This window comes from Entelurus aequoreus, linkage group LG13, assembly GCF_033978785.1.
Source record: "Entelurus aequoreus isolate RoL-2023_Sb linkage group LG13, RoL_Eaeq_v1.1, whole genome shotgun sequence".
Lineage (NCBI taxonomy): Eukaryota > Metazoa > Chordata > Actinopteri > Syngnathiformes > Syngnathidae > Entelurus > Entelurus aequoreus.
Window position 1 is genome coordinate 8,500,715 of NC_084743.1, and position 20,567 is coordinate 8,521,281.

Here is a 20,567-nt window from a genome sequence, read left to right on the forward strand (position 1 = left end):
AAAACATTTAGTTATTATGAAAACATTTAGATATTATGAAAACATTTAGTTATTATGAAAACATTTAGATATTATGAAAACATTTAGATATTATGAAAACATTTAGATATTATGAAAACATTTAGTTATTATGAAAACATTTAGATATTATGAAAGACATTTAGATGAAACATTATTGAGCTGACGATACTGCAAGTCTATATTTGTGTGATATTTATGTACACTAGTAATCCTTCAAAACAATATCATTATAATCATCCATTTCCAGTTGGTATAGTTTTACACAAAGTTGTTAAAAAGGTGTTTACTGCCTTGCTCACTAACCTGCACAGCGAGGCACGTCCCTCCTTGCTAGCTTAGCATACTGATAGCAGTTAGGCTAGCAGCAAAGTGAAAGTGAAAGTGGAGAAATCAAATATGTTACTTCTCTGTCACATTCATCATAGAAAGCACATGTGCTAGCTCAATGCTAGAAATAAATCAAGTTTATGAGTTTGAACATGAAATATGTTGTCTTTGTAGCATATTCAACTGAATATGGCTTGAAAAGGATTTGCAAATCATTGTTTATATTTACATTTAACACCATTTACCAACTCATATGGAAACGGGGTTTGTATATTAGTATATATATATATATATATATATATATATATATATATATTATTAGTATTAGTATTAGTATATATATATATAAGTATTAGTATTAGTATGTATATATATATATAAGTATTAGTATTAGTAGGTATATACATATATATAAGTATTAGTATTAGTATGTATATATATATATTAGTATTAGTATAAGTATTAGTATTGTTATTGTAGTCCTTCCCAATGGTGTCCGTGCATGTGTGCTGCAGGCATCTGCTCGGTGGTGTTTGAGAGCAGGATGGGATGTTTGGAGCAGAAAGTTCCAGAAGAGACTCAGAAGTTCATCTGGTCTGTAGGAGAAATGTTCCGTTTGTCTCCCATCATAGTCCTCTTCCCTAGATCTATGTGGCCTTACCTGCCCTACTGGAACACCTTTGTCTCCGTCTGGGATCACCTCTTTCTAGTCTGTGAGTATCTCATACTACCTCTTACTACCTCTTACTACTACATACTACCACATACTACCTCTTACTACTACATACTACCTCTTACTACTACATAATACCTCTTACTACCTCTTACTACTACATACTACCTCTTACTACTACATAATACCTCTTACTACTACATACTACCACATACTACCTCTTACTACTACATACTACCTCTTACTACTACATACTACCACATACTACCTCTTACTACTACCTCTTACTACCTCTTACTACTACATACTACTACATACTACCTCTTACTACTACCTCTTACTACCTCTTACTACTACATACTACCACATACTACCTCTTACTACTACATACTACCTCTTACTACTACATAATACCTCTTACTACCTCTTACTACTACATACTACCTCTTACTACTACATACTACCACATACTACCTCTTACTACTACATACTACCTCTTACTACCTCTTACTACTACATACTACCTCTTACTACTACATACTACCTCTTACTACCTCTTACTACCTCTTACTACTACATACTACCTCTTACTACCTCTTACTACTACATACTACCTCTTACTACTACATACTACCTCTTACTACTACATACTACCTCTTACTACCTCTTACTATACCTCTTACTACTACATACTACCTCTTACTACCTCCCTAACCCTAACTACCTCTTACTACCTCTTACTACTACATACTACCTCTTACTACTACATACTACCTCTTACTACTACATACTACCACATACTACCTCTTACTACTACATACTACCTCTTACTACTACATACTACCACATACTACCTCTTACTACTACATACTACCTCTTACTACCACATACTACCTCTTACTACCACATACTACCTCTTACTACTACATACTACCTCTTACTACCACATACTACCTCTTACTACTACATACTACCTCTTACTACCACATACTACCTCTTACTACCACATACTACCTCTTACTACTACATACTACCTCTTACTACCACATACTACCTCTTACTACTACATACTACCTCTTACTACCTCTTACTACTACATACTACCTCTTACTACCTCTTACTACTACATACTACCTCTTACTACATCTTACTACTACATACTACCTCTTACTACTACATACTACCTCTTACTACCTCTTACTACTACATACTACCTCTTACTACTACATACTACCTCTTACTACTACATACTACCACATACTACCTCTTACTACTACATACTACCTCTTACTACTACATACTACCACATACTACCTCTTACTACTACATACTACCTCTTACTACTACATACTACCTCTTACTACCTCTTACTACTACATACTACCTCTTACTACTACATACTACCACAAACTACCTCTTACTACTACATACTACCTCTTACTACATCTTACTACTACATACTACCTCTTACTACTACATACTACCTCTTACTACTACATACTACCTCTTACTACCTCTTACTATACCTCTTACTACTACATACTACTACATACTACCTCTTACTACCTCTTACTACCTCTTACTACTACATACTACCTCTTACTACTACATACTACATCTTACTACCACATACTACCTCTTACTACTACATACTACCTCTTACTACCACATACTACCTCTTACTACCACATACTACCTCTTACTACTACATACTACCTCTTACTACCTCTTACTATACTTCTTACTACTACATACTACCTCTTACTACCACATACTACTACATACTACCTCTTACTACCTCTTACTACTACATACTACCTCTTACTACTACATACTACCTCTTACTACCACATACTACCTCTTACTACTACATACTACCTCTTACTACCACATACTACCTCTTACTACTACATACTACCTCTTACTACCACATACTACCTCTTACTACCACATACTACCTCTTACTACCTCTTACTATACCTCTTACTACCACATACTACTACATACTACCTCTTACTACCTCTTACTACTACATACTACCACATACTACTACATACTACCACATACTACTACATACTACCTCTTACTACCTCTTACTACTACATACTACCTCTTACTACCACATACTACTACATACTACCTCTTACTACCTCTTACTACTTCTTACTACCTCTTACTACCACATACTACTACATACTACCTCTTACTACTACATACTACCTCTTACTACTACATACTACCTCTTACTACTACATACTACCTCTTACTACCTCTTACTACTACATACTACCTCTTACTACTACATACTACCTCTTACTACCTCTTACTACTACATACTACCTCTTACTACTACATACTACCTCTTACTACCACATACTACCTCTTACTACTACATACTACCTCTTACTACCACATACTACCTCTTACTACTACATACTACCTCTTACTACCTCTTACTACTACATACTACCTCTTACTACATCTTACTACTACATACTACCTCTTACTACTACATACTACCTCTTACTACCTCTTACTACTACATACTACCTCTTACTACTACATACTACCTCTTACTACTACATACTACCACATACTACCTCTTACTACTACATACTACCTCTTACTACTACATACTACCACATACTACCTCTTACTACTACATACTACCTCTTACTACTACATACTACCTCTTACTACCTCTTACTACTACATACTACCTCTTACTACTACATACTACCACAAACTACCTCTTACTACTACATACTACCTCTTACTACATCTTACTACTACATACTACCTCTTACTACTACATACTACCTCTTACTACTACATACTACCTCTTACTACCTCTTACTATACCTCTTACTACTACATACTACCTCTTACTACCTCTTACTACTACATACTACCTCTTACTACCTCTTACTACCTCTTACTACTACATACTACCTCTTACTACTACATACTACATCTTACTACCACATACTACCTCTTACTACTACATACTACCTCTTACTACCACATACTACCTCTTACTACCACATACTACCTCTTACTACTACATACTACCTCTTACTACCTCTTACTATACTTCTTACTACTACATACTACCTCTTACTACCACATACTACTACATACTACCTCTTACTACCTCTTACTACTACATACTACCTCTTACTACTACATACTACCTCTTACTACCACATACTACCTCTTACTACTACATACTACCTCTTACTACCACATACTACCTCTTACTACTACATACTACCTCTTACTACCACATACTACCTCTTACTACCACATACTACCTCTTACTACCTCTTACTATACCTCTTACTACCACATACTACTACATACTACCTCTTACTACCTCTTACTACTACATACTACCACATACTACTACATACTACCACATACTACTACATACTACCTCTTACTACCTCTTACTACTACATACTACCTCTTACTACCACATACTACTACATACTACCTCTTACTACCTCTTACTACTTCTTACTACCTCTTACTACCACATACTACTACATACTACCTCTTACTACTACATACTACCTCTTACTACTACATACTACCTCTTACTACTACATACTACCTCTTACTACCTCTTACTACTACATACTACCTCTTACTACTACATACTACCTCTTACTACCTCTTACTACTACATACTACCTCTTACTACTACATACTACCTCTTACTACCACATACTACCTCTTACTACTACATACTACCTCTTACTACCACATACTACCTCTTACTACTACATACTACCTCTTACTACCACATACTACCTCTTACTACTACATACTACCTCTTACTACCACATACTAACTCTTACTACCACATACTACCTCTTACTACCACATACTACTACCTCTTATTACCACATACTACCTCTTACTACCACATAAGGTTAGGGTTAGGGGTTATGTTTGGGGTTTAGGGTTAGGGGTTAGGGTATATATATATATATAGGGTTAGGTAAGTGCTAGGATATGACCTTTACCCTGGTGTTTATTCATTAGTCAATAAGGATAGTAATCATTAGTCAATAAGAATAGTAGTCATTAGTCAATAAGACTAGTAGTCATTAGTCAATAAGAATAGTATTCATTAGTCAATAAGACTAGTAGTCATTAGTCAATGAGACTAGTAGTCATTAGTCAATATAAATAGTATTCATTAGTCAATAAGACTAGTAGTCATTAGTCAATAAGACTAGTAATCCTTAGTCAATATAAATAGTATTCATTAGTCAATAAGACTAGTAGTCATTAGTCAATAAGACTAGTAATCATTAGTCAATATAAATAGTATTCATTAGTCAATGAGACTAGTAATCATTAGTCAATATAAATAGTATTAATTAGTCAATGAGACTATTAGTCATTAGTCAATAAGACTAGTAATCATTAGTCAATATAAATAGTATTCATTAGTCAATAAGACTAGTAGTCATTAGTCAATAAGACTAGTAATCATTAGTCAATATAAATAGTATTCATTAGTCAATAAGACTAGTAATCATTAGTCAATGAGACTAGTAGTCATTAGTCAATAAGAATAGTATTCATTAGTCAATAAGAATAGTATTCATTAGTCAATAAGAATAGTAATCATTAGTCAATGAGACTAGTAGTCATTAGTCAATATAAATAGTATTCATTAGTCAATAAGACTAGTAGTCATTAGTCAATAAGACTAGTAATCCTTAGTCAATATAAATAGTATTCATTAGTCAATAAGACTAGTAGTCATTAGTCAATAAGACTAGTAATCCTTAGTCAATATAAATAGTATTCATTAGTCAATAAGACTAGTAGTCATTAGTCAATAAGACTAGTAATCCTTAGTCAATATAAATAGTATTCATTAGTCAATAAGACTAGTAATCATTAGTCAATATAAATAGTATTCATTAGTCAATGAGACTATTAGTCATTAGTCAATAAGACTAGTAATCATTAGTCAATATAAATAGTATTAATTAGTCAATAAGACTAGTAATAATTAGTCAATAAGACTAGTAATCATTAGTCAATATACATAGTATTCATTAGTCAATAAGACTAGTAGTCATTAGTCAATGAGACTAGTAGTCATTAGTCAATATAAATTGTATTCATTAGTCAATAAGACTAGTAGTCATTAGTCAATAAGACTAGTAATCCTTAGTCAATATAAATAGTATTCATTAGTCAATAAGACTAGTAGTCATTAGTCAATAAGACTAGTAATCATTAGTCAATATAAATAGTATTCATTAGTCAATGAGACTAGTAATCATTAGTCAATATAAATAGTATTAATTAGTCAATGAGACTATTAGTCATTAGTCAATAAGACTAGTAATCATTAGTCAATATAAATAGTATTCATTAGTCAATAAGACTAGTAGTCATTAGTCAATAAGACTAGTAATCATTAGTCAATATAAATAGTATTCATTAGTCAATAAGACTAGTAATCATTAGTCAATGAGACTAGTAGTCATTAGTCAATAAGAATAGTATTCATTAGTCAATAAGAATAGTATTCATTAGTCAATAAGAATAGTAATCATTAGTCAATGAGACTAGTAGTCATTAGTCAATATAAATAGTATTCATTAGTCAATAAGACTAGTAGTCATTAGTCAATAAGACTAGTAATCCTTAGTCAATATAAATAGTATTCATTAGTCAATAAGACTAGTAGTCATTAGTCAATAAGACTAGTAATCCTTAGTCAATATAAATAGTATTCATTAGTCAATAAGACTAGTAGTCATTAGTCAATAAGACTAGTAATCCTTAGTCAATATAAATAGTATTCATTAGTCAATAAGACTAGTAATCATTAGTCAATATAAATAGTATTCATTAGTCAATGAGACTATTAGTCATTAGTCAATAAGACTAGTAATCATTAGTCAATATAAATAGTATTAATTAGTCAATAAGACTAGTAATAATTAGTCAATAAGACTAGTAATCATTAGTCAATATACATAGTATTCATTAGTCAATAAGACTAGTAGTCATTAGTCAATAAGACTAGTAATCATTAGTCAATATAAATAGTATTCATTAGTCAATGAGACTATTAGTCATTAGTCAATAAGACTAGTAATCATTAGTCAATAGGAATAGTAATCATTAGTCAATAAGACTAGTAATCATTAGTCAATATAAATAGTATTCATTAGTCAATAAGACTAGTAGTCATTAGTCAATAAGACTAGTAATCATTAGTCAATATAAATAGTATTCATTAGTCAATGAGACTAGTAGTCATTAGTCAATAAGACTAGTAATCATTAGTCAATAGGAATAGTAATCATTAGTCAATAAGACTAGTAATCAGATTACTTATCATGCAGGTTGAAAACAAACAAAGTACATTTCAAACAGATGGTTTTTGTACTTCAAGTCCTGACTTTTACTTCCCAGCTTGTAAAGTTGACTTAGTGATGGTAAACATCATCCTACCACCTATGACTTAGTGATGGTAAACATCATCCTACCACCTATGACTTAGTGATGGTAAACATCATCCTATCACCTATGACTTAGTGATGGTAAACATCATCCTACCACCTATGACTTAGTGATGGTAAACATCATCCTATCACCTATGACTTAGTGATGGTAAACATCATCCTACCACCTATGACTTAGTGATGGTAAACATCATCCTATCACCTATGACTTAGTGATGGTAAACATCATCCTATCACCTATGACTTAGTGATGGTAAACATCATCCTACCACCTATGACTTAGTGATGGTAAACATCATCCTATCACCTATGACTTAGTGATGGTAAACATCATCCTACATCACTATATCATATAGACATCTGTATCACTGATATATGCTCTGTAAGTGTCTGACCTGCTGTCAATCATTAACCTGCTGAGGTTATTGACTGACATCTCTCTGAGTGTCAGAACATCCTGATACACTCACCAGGGCAAAGGTCAACTGTCTTGTCTAACATGTACTCTGCACTAGCTGCTGTGTAGTCTAACATGTACTCTGCACTAGCTGCTGTGTAGTCTAACATGTACTCTGCACTAGCTGCTGTGTAGTCTAACATGTACTCTGCACTAGCTGCTGTGTTGTCTAACATGTACTCTGCACTAGCTGCTGTGTTGTCTAACATGTACTCTGCACTAGCTGCTGTGTAGTCTAACATGTACTCTGCACTAGCTGCTGTGTTGTCTAACATGTACTCTGCACTAGCTGCTGTGTTGTCTAACATGTACTCTGCACTAGCTGCTGTGTTGTCTAACATGTACTCTGCACTAGCTGCTGTGTAGTCTAACATGTACTCTGCACTAGCTGCTGTGTAGTCTAACATGTACTCTGCACTAGCTGCTGTGTAGTCTAACATGTACTCTGCACTAGCTGCTGTGTAGTCTAACATGTACTCTGCACTAGCTGCTGTGTAGTCTAACATGTACTCTGCACTAGCTGCTGTGTAGTCTAACATGTACTCTGCACTAGCTGCTGTGTAGTCTAACATGTACTCTGCACTAGCTGCTGTGTAGTCTAACATGTACTCTGCACTAGCTGCTGTGTAGTCTAACATGTACTCTGCACTAGCTGCTGTGTAGTCTAACATGTACTCTGCACTAGCTGCTGTGTAGTCTAACATGTACTCTGCACTAGCTGCTGTGTAGTCTAACATGTACTCTGCACTAGCTGCTGTGTAGTCTAACATGTACTCTGCACTAGCTGCTGTGTAGTCTAACATGTACTCTGCAACTAGCTGCTGTGTAGTCTAACATGTACTCTGCACTAGCTGCTGTGTTGTCTAACATGTACTCTGCACTAGCTGCTGTGTAGTCTAACATGTACTCTGCACTAGCTGCTGTGTAGTCTAACATGTACTCTGCACTAGCTGCTGTGTAGTCTAACATGTACTCTGCACTAGCTGCTGTGTAGTCTAACATGTACTCTGCACTAGCTGCTGTGTAGTCTAACATGTACTCTGCACTAGCTGCTGTGTTGTCTAACATGTACTCTGCACTAGCTGCTGTGTAGTCTAACATGTACTCTGCACTAGCTGCTGTGTAGTCTAACATGTACTCTGCACTAGCTGCTGTGTAGTCTAACATGTACTCTGCACTAGCTGCTGTGTAGTCTAACATGTACTCTGCACTAGCTGCTGTGTAGTCTAACATGTACTCTGCACTAGCTGCTGTGTAGTCTAACATGTACTCTGCACTAGCTGCTGTGTTGTCTAACATGTACTCTGCACTAGCTGCTGTGTAGTCTAACATGTACTCTGCACTAGCTGCTGTGTTGTCTAACATGTACTCTGCACTAGCTGCTGTGTAGTCTAACATGTACTCTGCACTAGCTGCTGTGTTGTCTAACATGTACTCTGCACTAGCTGCTGTGTAGTCTAACATGTACTCTGCACTAGCTGCTGTGTTGTCTAACATGTACTCTGCACTAGCTGCTGTGTAGTCTAACATGTACTCTGCACTATCTGCTGTGTTGTCTAACATGTACTCTGCACTAGCTGCTGTGTAGTCTAACATGTACTCTGCACTAGCTGCTGTGTTGTCTACATGTACTCTGCACTAGCTGCTGTGTTGTCTAACATGTACTCTGCACTAGCTGCTGTGTTGTCTAACATGTACTCTGCACTAGCTGCTGTGTTGTCTAACATGTACTCTGCACTAGCTGCTGTGTAGTCTAACATGTACTCTGCACTAGCTGCTGTGTTGTCTAACATGTACTCTGCACTAGCTGCTGTGTTGTCTAACATGTACTCTGCACTAGCTGCTGTGTTGTCTAACATGTACTCTGCACTAGCTGCTGTGTAGTCTAACATGTACTCTGCACTAGCTGCTGTGTAGTCTAACATGTACTCTGCACTAGCTGCTGTGTAGTCTAACATGTACTCTGCACTAGCTGCTGTGTTGTCTAACATGTACTCTGCACTAGCTGCTGTGTAGTCTAACATGTACTCTGCACTAGCTGCTGTGTTGTCTAACATGTACTCTGCACTAGCTGCTGTGTAGTCTAACATGTACTCTGCACTAGCTGCTGTGTTGTCTAACATGTACTCTGCACTAGCTGCTGTGTAGTCTAACATGTACTCTGCACTAGCTGCTGTGTAGTCTAACATGTACTCTGCACTAGCTGCTGTGTAGTCTAACATGTACTCTGCACTAGCTGCTGTGTAGTCTAACATGTACTCTGCACTAGCTGCTGTGTAGTCTAACATGTACTCTGCACTAGCTGCTGTGTAGTCTAACATGTACTCTGCACTAGCTGCTGTGTTGTCTAACATGTACTCTGCACTAGCTGCTGTGTAGTCTAACATGTACTCTGCACTAGCTGCTGTGTAGTCTAACATGTACTCTGCACTAGCTGCTGTGTAGTCTAACATGTACTCTGCACTAGCTGCTGTGTAGTCTAACATGTACTCTGCACTAGCTGCTGTGTAGTCTAACATGTACTCTGCACTAGCTGCTGTGTTGTCTAACATGTACTCTGCACTAGCTGCTGTGTAGTCTAACATGTACTCTGCACTAGCTGCTGTGTTGTCTAACATGTACTCTGCACTAGCTGCTGTGTAGTCTAACATGTACTCTGCACTAGCTGCTGTGTTGTCTAACATGTACTCTGCACTAGCTGCTGTGTAGTCTAACATGTACTCTGCACTAGCTGCTGTGTTGTCTAACATGTACTCTGCACTAGCTGCTGTGTAGTCTAACATGTACTCTGCACTATCTGCTGTGTTGTCTAACATGTACTCTGCACTAGCTGCTGTGTAGTCTAACATGTACTCTGCACTAGCTGCTGTGTTGTCTAACATGTACTCTGCACTAGCTGCTGTGTTGTCTAACATGTACTCTGCACTAGCTGCTGTGTTGTCTAACATGTACTCTGCACTAGCTGCTGTGTTGTCTAACATGTACTCTGCACTAGCTGCTGTGTTGTCTAACATGTACTCTGCACTAGCTGCTGTGTTGTCTAACATGTACTCTGCACTAGCTGCTGTGTAGTCTAACATGTACTCTGCACTAGCTGCTGTGTAGTCTAACATGTACTCTGCACTAGCTGCTGTGTAGTCTAACATGTACTCTGCACTAGCTGCTGTGTAGTCTAACATGTACTCTGCACTAGCTGCTGTGTTGTCTAACATGTACTCTGCACTAGCTGCTGTGTTGTCTAACATGTACTCTGCACTAGCTGCTGTGTAGTCTAACATGTACTCTGCACTAGCTGCTGTGTTGTCTAACATGTACTCTGCACTAGCTGCTGTGTAGTCTAACATGTACTCTGCACTAGCTGCTGTGTTGTCTAACATGTACTCTGCACTAGCTGCTGTGTAGTCTAACATGTACTCTGCACTAGCTGCTGTGTTGTCTAACATGTACTCTGCACTAGCTGCTGTGTAGTCTAACATGTACTCTGCACTAGCTGCTGTGTAGTCTAACATGTACTCTGCACTAGCTGCTGTGTTGTCTAACATGTACTCTGCACTAGCTGCTGTGTTGTCTAACATGTACTCTGCACTAGCTGCTGTGTTGTCTAACATGTACTCTGCACTAGCTGCTGTGTAGTCTAACATGTACTCTGCACTAGCTGCTGTGTAGTCTAACATGTACTCTGCACTAGCTGCTGTGTTGTCTAACATGTACTCTGCACTAGCTGCTGTGTAGTCTAACATGTACTCTGCACTAGCTGCTGTGTTGTCTAACATGTACTCTGCACTAGCTGCTGTGTTGTCTAACATGTACTCTGCACTAGCTGCTGTGTAGTCTAACATGTACTCTGCACTATCTGCTGTGTAGTCTAACATGTACTCTGCACTAGCTGCTGTGTAGTCTAACATGTACTCTGCACTAGCTGCTGTGTAGTCTAACATGTACTCTGCACTAGCTGCTGTGTTGTCTAACATGTACTCTGCACTAGCTGCTGTGTTGTCTAACATGTACTCTGCACTAGCTGCTGTGTTGTCTAACATGTACTCTGCACTAGCTGCTGTGTAGTCTAACATGTACTCTGCACTAGCTGCTGTGTAGTCTAACATGTACTCTGCACTAGCTGCTGTGTAGTCTAACATGTACTCTGCACTAGCTGCTGTGTTGTCTAACATGTACTCTGCACTAGCTGCTGTGTAGTCTAACATGTACTCTGCACTAGCTGCTGTGTAGTCTAACATGTACTCTGCACTAGCTGCTGTGTTGTCTAACATGTACTCTGCACTAGCTGCTGTGTTGTCTAACATGTACTCTGCACTAGCTGCTGTGTAGTCTAACATGTACTCTGCACTAGCTGCTGTGTAGTCTAACATGTACTCTGCACTAGCTGCTGTGTAGTCTAACATGTACTCTGCACTAGCTGCTGTGTAGTCTAACATGTACTCTGCACTATCTGCTGTGTAGTCTAACATGTACTCTGCACTAGCTGCTGTGTAGTCTAACATGTACTCTGCACTAGCTGCTGTGTTGTCTAACATGTACTCTGCACTAGCTGCTGTGTTGTCTAACATGTACTCTGCACTAGCTGCTGTGTAGTCTAACATGTACTCTGCACTAGCTGCTGTGTAGTCTAACATGTACTCTGCACTATCTGCTGTGTAGTCTAACATGTACTCTGCACTAGCTGCTGTGTAGTCTAACATGTACTCTGCACTAGCTGCTGTGTAGTCTAACATGTACTCTGCACTAGCTGCTGTGTAGTCTAACATGTACTCTGCACTAGCTGCTGTGTAGTCTAACATGTACTCTGCACTAGCTGCTGTGTAGTCTAACATGTACTCTGCACTAGCTGCTGTGTTGTCTAACATGTACTCTGCACTAGCTGAGGAGCTGGTCCAGAAGAAGATGGAGGAGCTGGAGCAGCAGCACCAGGAGGATGTGGACCTGGAAGGTGCGTACCTGACTCACCTGCTCCTCAGCCAGCAGATGAGCATGTCAGAGATCCTGGGCAGCGTGACGGAGCTCCTCCTGGCGGGTGTGGACACGGTGAGCCAGTGCCGACACATAGCCACAGCCACACCCACAGCCACAGCCACAGCCACAGCCACAGCCACAGCCACACCCACATCCACACCCACAGCCACAGCCACATCCACAGCCACAGCCACAGCCACATCCACAGCCACAGCCACAGCCACATCCACAGCCACACCCACACCCACAGCCACACCCACAGCCACATCCACATCCACACCCACAGCCACAGCCACACCCAAAGCCACAGCCACACCCAAAGCCACAGCCACACCCACAGCCACACCCACAGCCACAGCCACACCCAAAGCCACAGCCACACCCACAGCCACACCCACAGCCACAGCCACACCCACACCCACACCCACAGCCACACCCACAGCCACAGCCACACCCACACCCACACCCACAGCCACAGCCACCTTCTTCTTGTGCTTGGCAGACCTCCAACACCATCTCCTGGGCTTTGTACCACCTGGCCAGGGAGCCCGCCATCCAGGAGAGGCTGCACCAGGAAGTGCTGCGCATTTGCCCCGCCCACAGGATGCCCGACGGTGAGGACGTGGCCAAGATGCCCTACCTGAAGGCGGTGGTGAGGGAGACCCTGAGGTGTGTAGACCTGGTCCTGGGGGAGGAGTCCACTGGAATTGACGACCTTGTTGTGGTCCAGGATGTATCCTGTGGTGCCAGGGAACGCTCGCCTTACCGTGGACGGTGACATCGTGGTGGGAGGACATCTTTTTCCTAAAGGGGTGAGAAACCTTTTTATATCACCTTGTTAGCATTGTCTATGCTAACTTGTATTCTTTTTATAACACCTTGTTAGCATTGTCTATGCTAACTTGTATTCTTTTTATAACACCTTGTTAGCATTGTCTATGCTAACTTGTATTCTTTTTATAACACCTTGTTAGCATTGTCTATGCTAACTTGTATTCTTTTTATAACACCTTGTTAGCATTGTCTATGCTAACTTGTATTCTTTTTATAACACCTTGTTAGCATTGTCAATGCTAACTTGTATTCTTTTTATAACACCTTGCTACATTGTCTATGCTAACTTGTATTCTTTTTATAACACCTTGTTAGCATTGTCTATGCTAACTTGTATTCTTTTTATAACACCTTGCTAGCATTGTCTATGCTAACTTGTATTCTTTTTATAACACCTTGCTACATTGTCTATGCTAACTTGTATTCTTTTTATAACACCTTGCTACATTGTCTATGCTAACTTGTATTCTTTTTATAACACCTTGCTACATTGTCTATGCTAACTTATGCTATTTCAGAGAGGTCAGTTCTTTGCATGAATTATGTTTTAATCCGTTCATTTAGAAATAATTATTTTAACTGAAAATGTGTTTTAAGTGTTAAAAAACACAAATAGGTTTTTCTAGGCTGCAGTTGCCATAGCAACTCCCTCAAGCTTCAGTATGAACCCATCTCATTGGCTGCACTGTCACTTTAACTTTGGACCCGCCCACTTCTTGGGGTGGTCTGTTCCCTTTAAGAGGAATGTTACCTGGGTAACTAGCCTTAGCCCCGCCCCCTGAAAGACTGTTTTCATAGGTGGCCACAGACTCTCTTCCACCTGTGTCACTACACCTGGGTGACTAGCCTTAGCCCCGCCCCCTGAAAAACTGTTTTCATGTGTGGCCACAGACTCTCTTCCACCTGTGTCACTACACCTGGGTAACTAGCCTTAGCCCCGCCCCCTGAAAGACTGTTTTCATATGTGGCCACAGACTCTATTCCACCTGTGTCACTACACCTGGGTGACTAGCCTTAGCCCTACCCCCTGAAAGACTGTTTTCACGTGTGGCCACAGACTCTCTTCCACCTGTGTCACTACACCTGGGTGACTAGCCTTAGCCCTACCCCCTGAAAGACTGTTTTCATGTGTGGCCACAGACTCTCTTCCACCTGTGTCACTACACCTGGGTGACTAGCCTTAGCCCCGCCCCCTGAAAGACTGTTTTCACGTGTGGCCACAGACTCTCTTCCACCTGTGTCACTACACCTGGGTGACTAGCCTTAGCCCCGCCCCCTGAAAGACTGTTTTCATGTGTGGCCACAGACTCTCTTCCACCTGTGTCACTACACCTGGGTGACTAGCCTTAGCCCCGCCCCCTGAAAGACTGTTTTCACGTGTGGCCACAGACTCTCTTCCACCTGTGTCACTACACCTGGGTGACTAGCCTTAGCCCCGCCCCCTGAAAGACTGTTTTCATGTGTGGCCACAGACTCTCTTCCACCTGTGTCACTACACCTGGGTAACTAGCCTTAGCCCCGCCCCCTGAAAGACTGTTTTCACGTGTGGCCACAGACTCTCTTCCACCTGTGTCACTACACCTGGGTGACTAGCCTTAGCCCCGCCCCCTGAAAGACTGTTTTCACGTGTGGCCACAGACTCTCTTCCACCTGTGTCACTACACCTGGGTGACTAGCCTTAGCCCCGCCCCCTGAAAGACTGTTTTCATGTGTGGCCACAGACTCTCTTCCACCTGTGTCACTACACCTGGGTAACTAGCCTTAGCCCCGCCCCCTGAAAGACTGTTTTCATATGTGGCCACAGACTCTATTCCACCTGTGTCACTACACCTGGGTGACTAGCCTTAGCCCTACCCCCTGAAAGACTGTTTTCATGTGTGGCCACAGACTCTCTTCCAGCTGTGTCACTACACCTGGGTAACTAGCCTTAGCCCCGCCCCCTGAAAGACTGTTTTCACGTGTGGCCACAGACTCTCTTCCACCTGTGTCACTACACCTGGGTGACTAGCCTTAGCCCCGCCCCCTGAAAGACTGTTTTCACGTGTGGCCACAGACTCTCTTCCACCTGTGTCACTACACCTGGGTGACTAGCCTTAGCCCCGCCCCCTGAAAGACTGTTTTCATGTGTGGCCACAGACTCTCTTCCACCTGTGTCACTACACCTGGGTAACTAGCCTTAGCCCCGCCCCCTGAAAGACTGTTTTCACGTGTGGCCACAGACTCTCTTCCACCTGTGTCACTACACCTGGGTGACTAGCCTTAGCCCCGCCCCCTGAAAGACTGTTTTCACGTGTGGCCACAGACTCTCTTCCACCTGTGTCACTACACCTGGGTGACTAGCCTTAGCCCCGCCCCCTGAAAGACTGTTTTCATGTGTGGCCACAGACTCTCTTCCACCTGTGTCACTACACCTGGGTAACTAGCCTTAGCCCCGCCCCCTGAAAGACTGTTTTCACGTGTGGCCACAGACTCTCTTCCACCTGTGTCACTACACCTGGGTGACTAGCCTTAGCCCCGCCCCCTGAAAGACTGTTTTCATGTGTGGCCACAGACTCTCTTCCACCTGTGTCACTACACCTGGGTAACTAGCCTTAGCCCCTCCCCCTGAAAGACTGTTTTCATATGTGGCCACAGACTCTATTCCACCTGTGTCACTACACCTGGGTGACTAGCCTTAGCCCTACCCCCTGAAAGACTGTTTTCACGTGTGGCCACAGACTCTCTTCCACCTGTGTCACTACACCTGGGTGACTAGCCTTAGCCCTACCCCCTGAAAGACTGTTTTCACGTGTGGCCACAGACTCTCTTCCACCTGTGTCACTACACCTGGGTGACTAGCCTTAGCCCCGCCCCCTGAAAGACTGTTTTCATGTGTGGCCACAGACTCTCTTCCACCTGTGTCACTACACCTGGGTAACTAGCCTTAGCCCTACCCCCTGAAAGACTGTTTTCACGTGTGGCCACAGACTCTCTTCCACCTGTGTCACTACACCTGGGTGACTAGCCTTAGCCCCGCCCCCTGAAAGACTGTTTTCATGTGTGGCCACAGACTCTCTTCCACCTGTGTCACTACACCTGGGTAACTAGCCTTAGCCCCGCCCCCTGAAAGACTGTTTTCACGTGTGGCCACAGACTCTCTTCCACCTGTGTCACTACACCTGGGTGACTAGCCTTAGCCCCGCCCCCTGAAAGACTGTTTTCACGTGTGGCCACAGACTCTCTTCCACCTGTGTCACTACACCTGGGTGACTAGCCTTAGCCCCGCCCCCTGAAAGACTGTTTTCATGTGTGGCCACAGACTCTCTTCCACCTGTGTCACTACACCTGGGTGACTAGCCTTAGCCCCGCCCACTGAAAGACTGTTTTCATATGTGGCCACAGACTCTCTTCCACCTGTGTCACTACACCTGGGTGACTAGCCTTAGCCCCGCCCCCTGAAAGACTGTTTTCATGTGTGGCCACAGATTCTCTTCCACCTGTGTCACTACACCTGGGTGACTAGCCTTAGCCCCGCCCCCTGAAAGACTGTTTTCACGTGTGGCCACAGACTCTCTTCCACCTGTGTCACTACACCTGGGTGACTAGCCTTAGCCCCGCCCCCTGAAAGACTGTTTTCATGTGTGGCCACAGACTCTCTTCCACCTGTGTCACTACACCTGGGTGACTAGCCTTAGCCCCGCCCCCTGAAAGACTGTTTTCACGTGTGGCCACAGACTCTCTTCCACCTGTGTCACTACACCTGGGTGACTAGCCTTAGCCCCGCCCCCTGAAAGACTGTTTTCATATGTGGCCACAGACTCTCTTCCAGCTGTGTCACTACACCTGGGTGACTAGCCTTAGACCCGCCCCCTGAAAGACTGTTTTCACGTGTGGCCACAGACTCTCTTCCACCTGTGTCACTACACCTGGGTGACTAGCCTTAGCCCCGCCCCCTGAAAGACTGTTTTCATATGTGGCCACAGACTCTCTTCCACCTGTGTCACTACACCTGGGTGACTAGCCTTAGCCCCGCCCCCTGAAAGACTGTTTTCATGTGTGGCCACAGACTCTCTTCCACCTGTGTCACTACACCTGGGTGACTAGCCTTAGCCCCGCCCCCTGAAAGACTGTTTTCATGTGTGGCCACAGACTCTCTTCCACCTGTGTCACTACACCTGGGTGACTAGCCTTAGCCCCGCCCCCTGAAAGACTGTTTTCATGTGTGGCCACAGACTCTCTTCCACCTGTGTCACTACACCTGGGTGACTAGCCTTAGCCCCGCCCCCTGAAAGACTGTTTTCATATGTGGCCACAGACTCTCTTCCACCTGTGTCACTACACCTGGGTGACTAGCCTTAGCCCCGCCCCCTGAAAGACTGTTTTCATGTGTGGCCACAGACTCTCTTCCACCTGTGTCACTACACCTGGGTGACTAGCCTTAGCCCCGCCCCCTGAAAGACTGTTTTCATGTGTGGCCACAGACTCTCTTCCACCTGTGTCACTACACCTGGGTGACTAGCCTTAGCCCCGCCCCCTGAAAGACTGTTTTCATGTGTGGCCACAGACTCTCTTCCACCTGTGTCACTACACCTGGGTAACTAGCCTTAGCCCCGCCCCCTGAAAGACTGTTTTCATGTGTGGCCACAGACTCTCTTCCACCTGTGTCACTACACCTGGGTAACTAGCCTTAGCCCCGCCCCCTGAAAGACTGTTTTCATGTGTGGCCACAGACTCTCTTCCACCTGTGTCACTACACCTGGGTAACTAGCCTTAGCCCCGCCCCCTGAAAGACTGTTTTCATGTGTGGCCACAGACTCTCTTCCACCTGTGTCACTACACCTGGGTAACTAGCCTTAGCCCCGCCCCCTGAAAGACTGTTTTCATGTGTGGCCACAGACTCTCTTCCACCTGTGTCACTACACCTGGGTAACTAGCCTTAGCCCCGCCCCCTGAAAGACTGTTTTCATGTGTGGCCACAGACTCTCTTCCACCTGTGTCACTACACCTGGGTGACTAGCCTTAGCCCCGCCCCCTGAAAGACTGTTCATGTGTGGCCACAGACTCTCTTCCACCTGTGTCACTACACCTGGGTAACTAGCCTTAGCCCCGCCCCCTGAAAGACTGTTTTCATGTGTGGCCACAGACTCTCTTCCACCTGTGTCACTACACCTGGGTGACTAGCCTTAGCCCCGCCCCCTGAAAGACTGTTTTCATGTGTGGCCACAGACTCTCTTCCACCTGTGTCACTACACCTGGGTGACTAGCCTTAGCCCCGCCCCCTGAAAGACTGTTCATGTGTGGCCACAGACTCTCTTCCACCTGTGTCACTACACCTGGGTGACTAGCCTTAGCCCCGCCCCCTGAAAGACTGTTTTCATGTGTGGCCACAGACTCTCTTCCACCTGTGTCACTACGCCGTGTCGATGGACGAGAGCGTGTTCCCCGACCCGCACGCCTTCCTGCCGGAGCGATGGCTACGGGGCGGCGAGGAGAAGGCCAAGCCACACCCCTTTGGATCGGTGCCGTTCGGCTTCGGGGTGCGGGCGTGTCTGGGCCGGCGTGTGGCGGAGCTGGAGATGTACCTGCTGCTGGTCACGGTGAGTCCGCCTCCACCTGGCGAGCATCAGAGCAGCTAAGCGCTCTCTTCCCTCGCAGCTCATCAAAGAGTTTGAGGTGAGGCCCGACCCCGCTGGGACCGTCGTCACACCCATCACCAGAACCCTCCTGTGCCCGGCCACGCCCATCAACCTCCTCTTTGTGGACCGCTGAGGTGAGGAGGCGGAGTCTCTATGCCACACCTGCACTTCCTGTTGCCACGTTGGACACAAACTCACATTTTCTTATTCGTATTTCATATTAGATATTTCATATTTCCATCCATCCATTTTTGTCCGCTTATCCGAGGTGGGGTCGCGGGGGCAGCAGCCTAAGCAGGGAAGCCCAGACTTCCCTCTCCCCAGCAACTTGGTCCAGCGCCTCCCGGGGGATCCCGAGGCGTTCCCAGGCCAGCCGGGAGACATAGTCTCCCCACCATGTCCTGGGTCTTCCTCGCGGTCTCCTACTGGTCAGACGTTCCCTAAACACCTCCCTAGGGTGGAATCCTGACCAGATGTCTGAACCACCTCATCTGGCTCCTCTCCATGTGGAGGAGCAGTGACTTTACTCTGAGATCCTCCCGGACGGCAGCTCTTCTCACCCTATCTCTAAGGGAGAGACCCGCCCCCTAACAGGGGATACTCATTTTGACCGCTTGTACCCGTGATCTTGTCCTTTCGGTCATAACCCAAAGCTCATGACCATAGGTGAGGATGGGAACGTAGATCCACCGCTAAATTGAGAGCTTTGCCTTCCGGCTCACGACGGATCGATACAGCGTCCGCATTACTGAAGACGCCGCACTGATCCACCTGTCGATCTCACCATCCACTCTTCCCTCACTGGTGAACAAGACTCCCAGGTACTTGAGCTCCTCCACTTGGGGCAGGGTCTCCTCCCCAACCTGGAGATGGCACTCCACCATTTTCCGGGTGAGAACCATGGACTCGGACCTGGAGGTGCTGATTCTCATCCCAGTCACTTCAATCCAATTTCCACCAGAAGTTCCTCCTAGGAAGACATGTTGGTGTGATTGAGGAGGTCTTTGAAGTATTCCCTCCACCGATCCACAACATCCGCAGTCGAGGTCAGCAGCACACCACCCTCACCATACCCTCCACCGATCCACAACATCCGCAGTCGAGGTCAGCAGCACACCACCCTCACCATACACCGTGTCAGCAGCACACCATCCTCACCATACACC

The 20,567-nt window shown here is 43.6% G+C and overlaps 1 protein-coding gene across 1 annotated transcript; it reads left to right on the forward strand.

Moving 5' to 3' along the window:
• The first annotated feature begins 864 nt into the window (after positions 1-864).
• LOC133663139 (sterol 26-hydroxylase, mitochondrial-like) lies at positions 865-20,349 on the forward strand. The gene is made up of 6 exons (XM_062067384.1): positions 865-1,061; positions 12,861-13,024; positions 13,455-13,621; positions 13,683-13,764; positions 19,156-19,362; positions 19,421-20,349. Exons 1-6 carry the CDS (start codon positions 893-895, stop codon positions 19,532-19,534), a joined length of 903 nt encoding a protein of 300 aa, XP_061923368.1. The 5' UTR covers positions 865-892; the 3' UTR covers positions 19,535-20,349.
• The last annotated feature ends 218 nt before the right edge of the window (positions 20,350-20,567 follow it).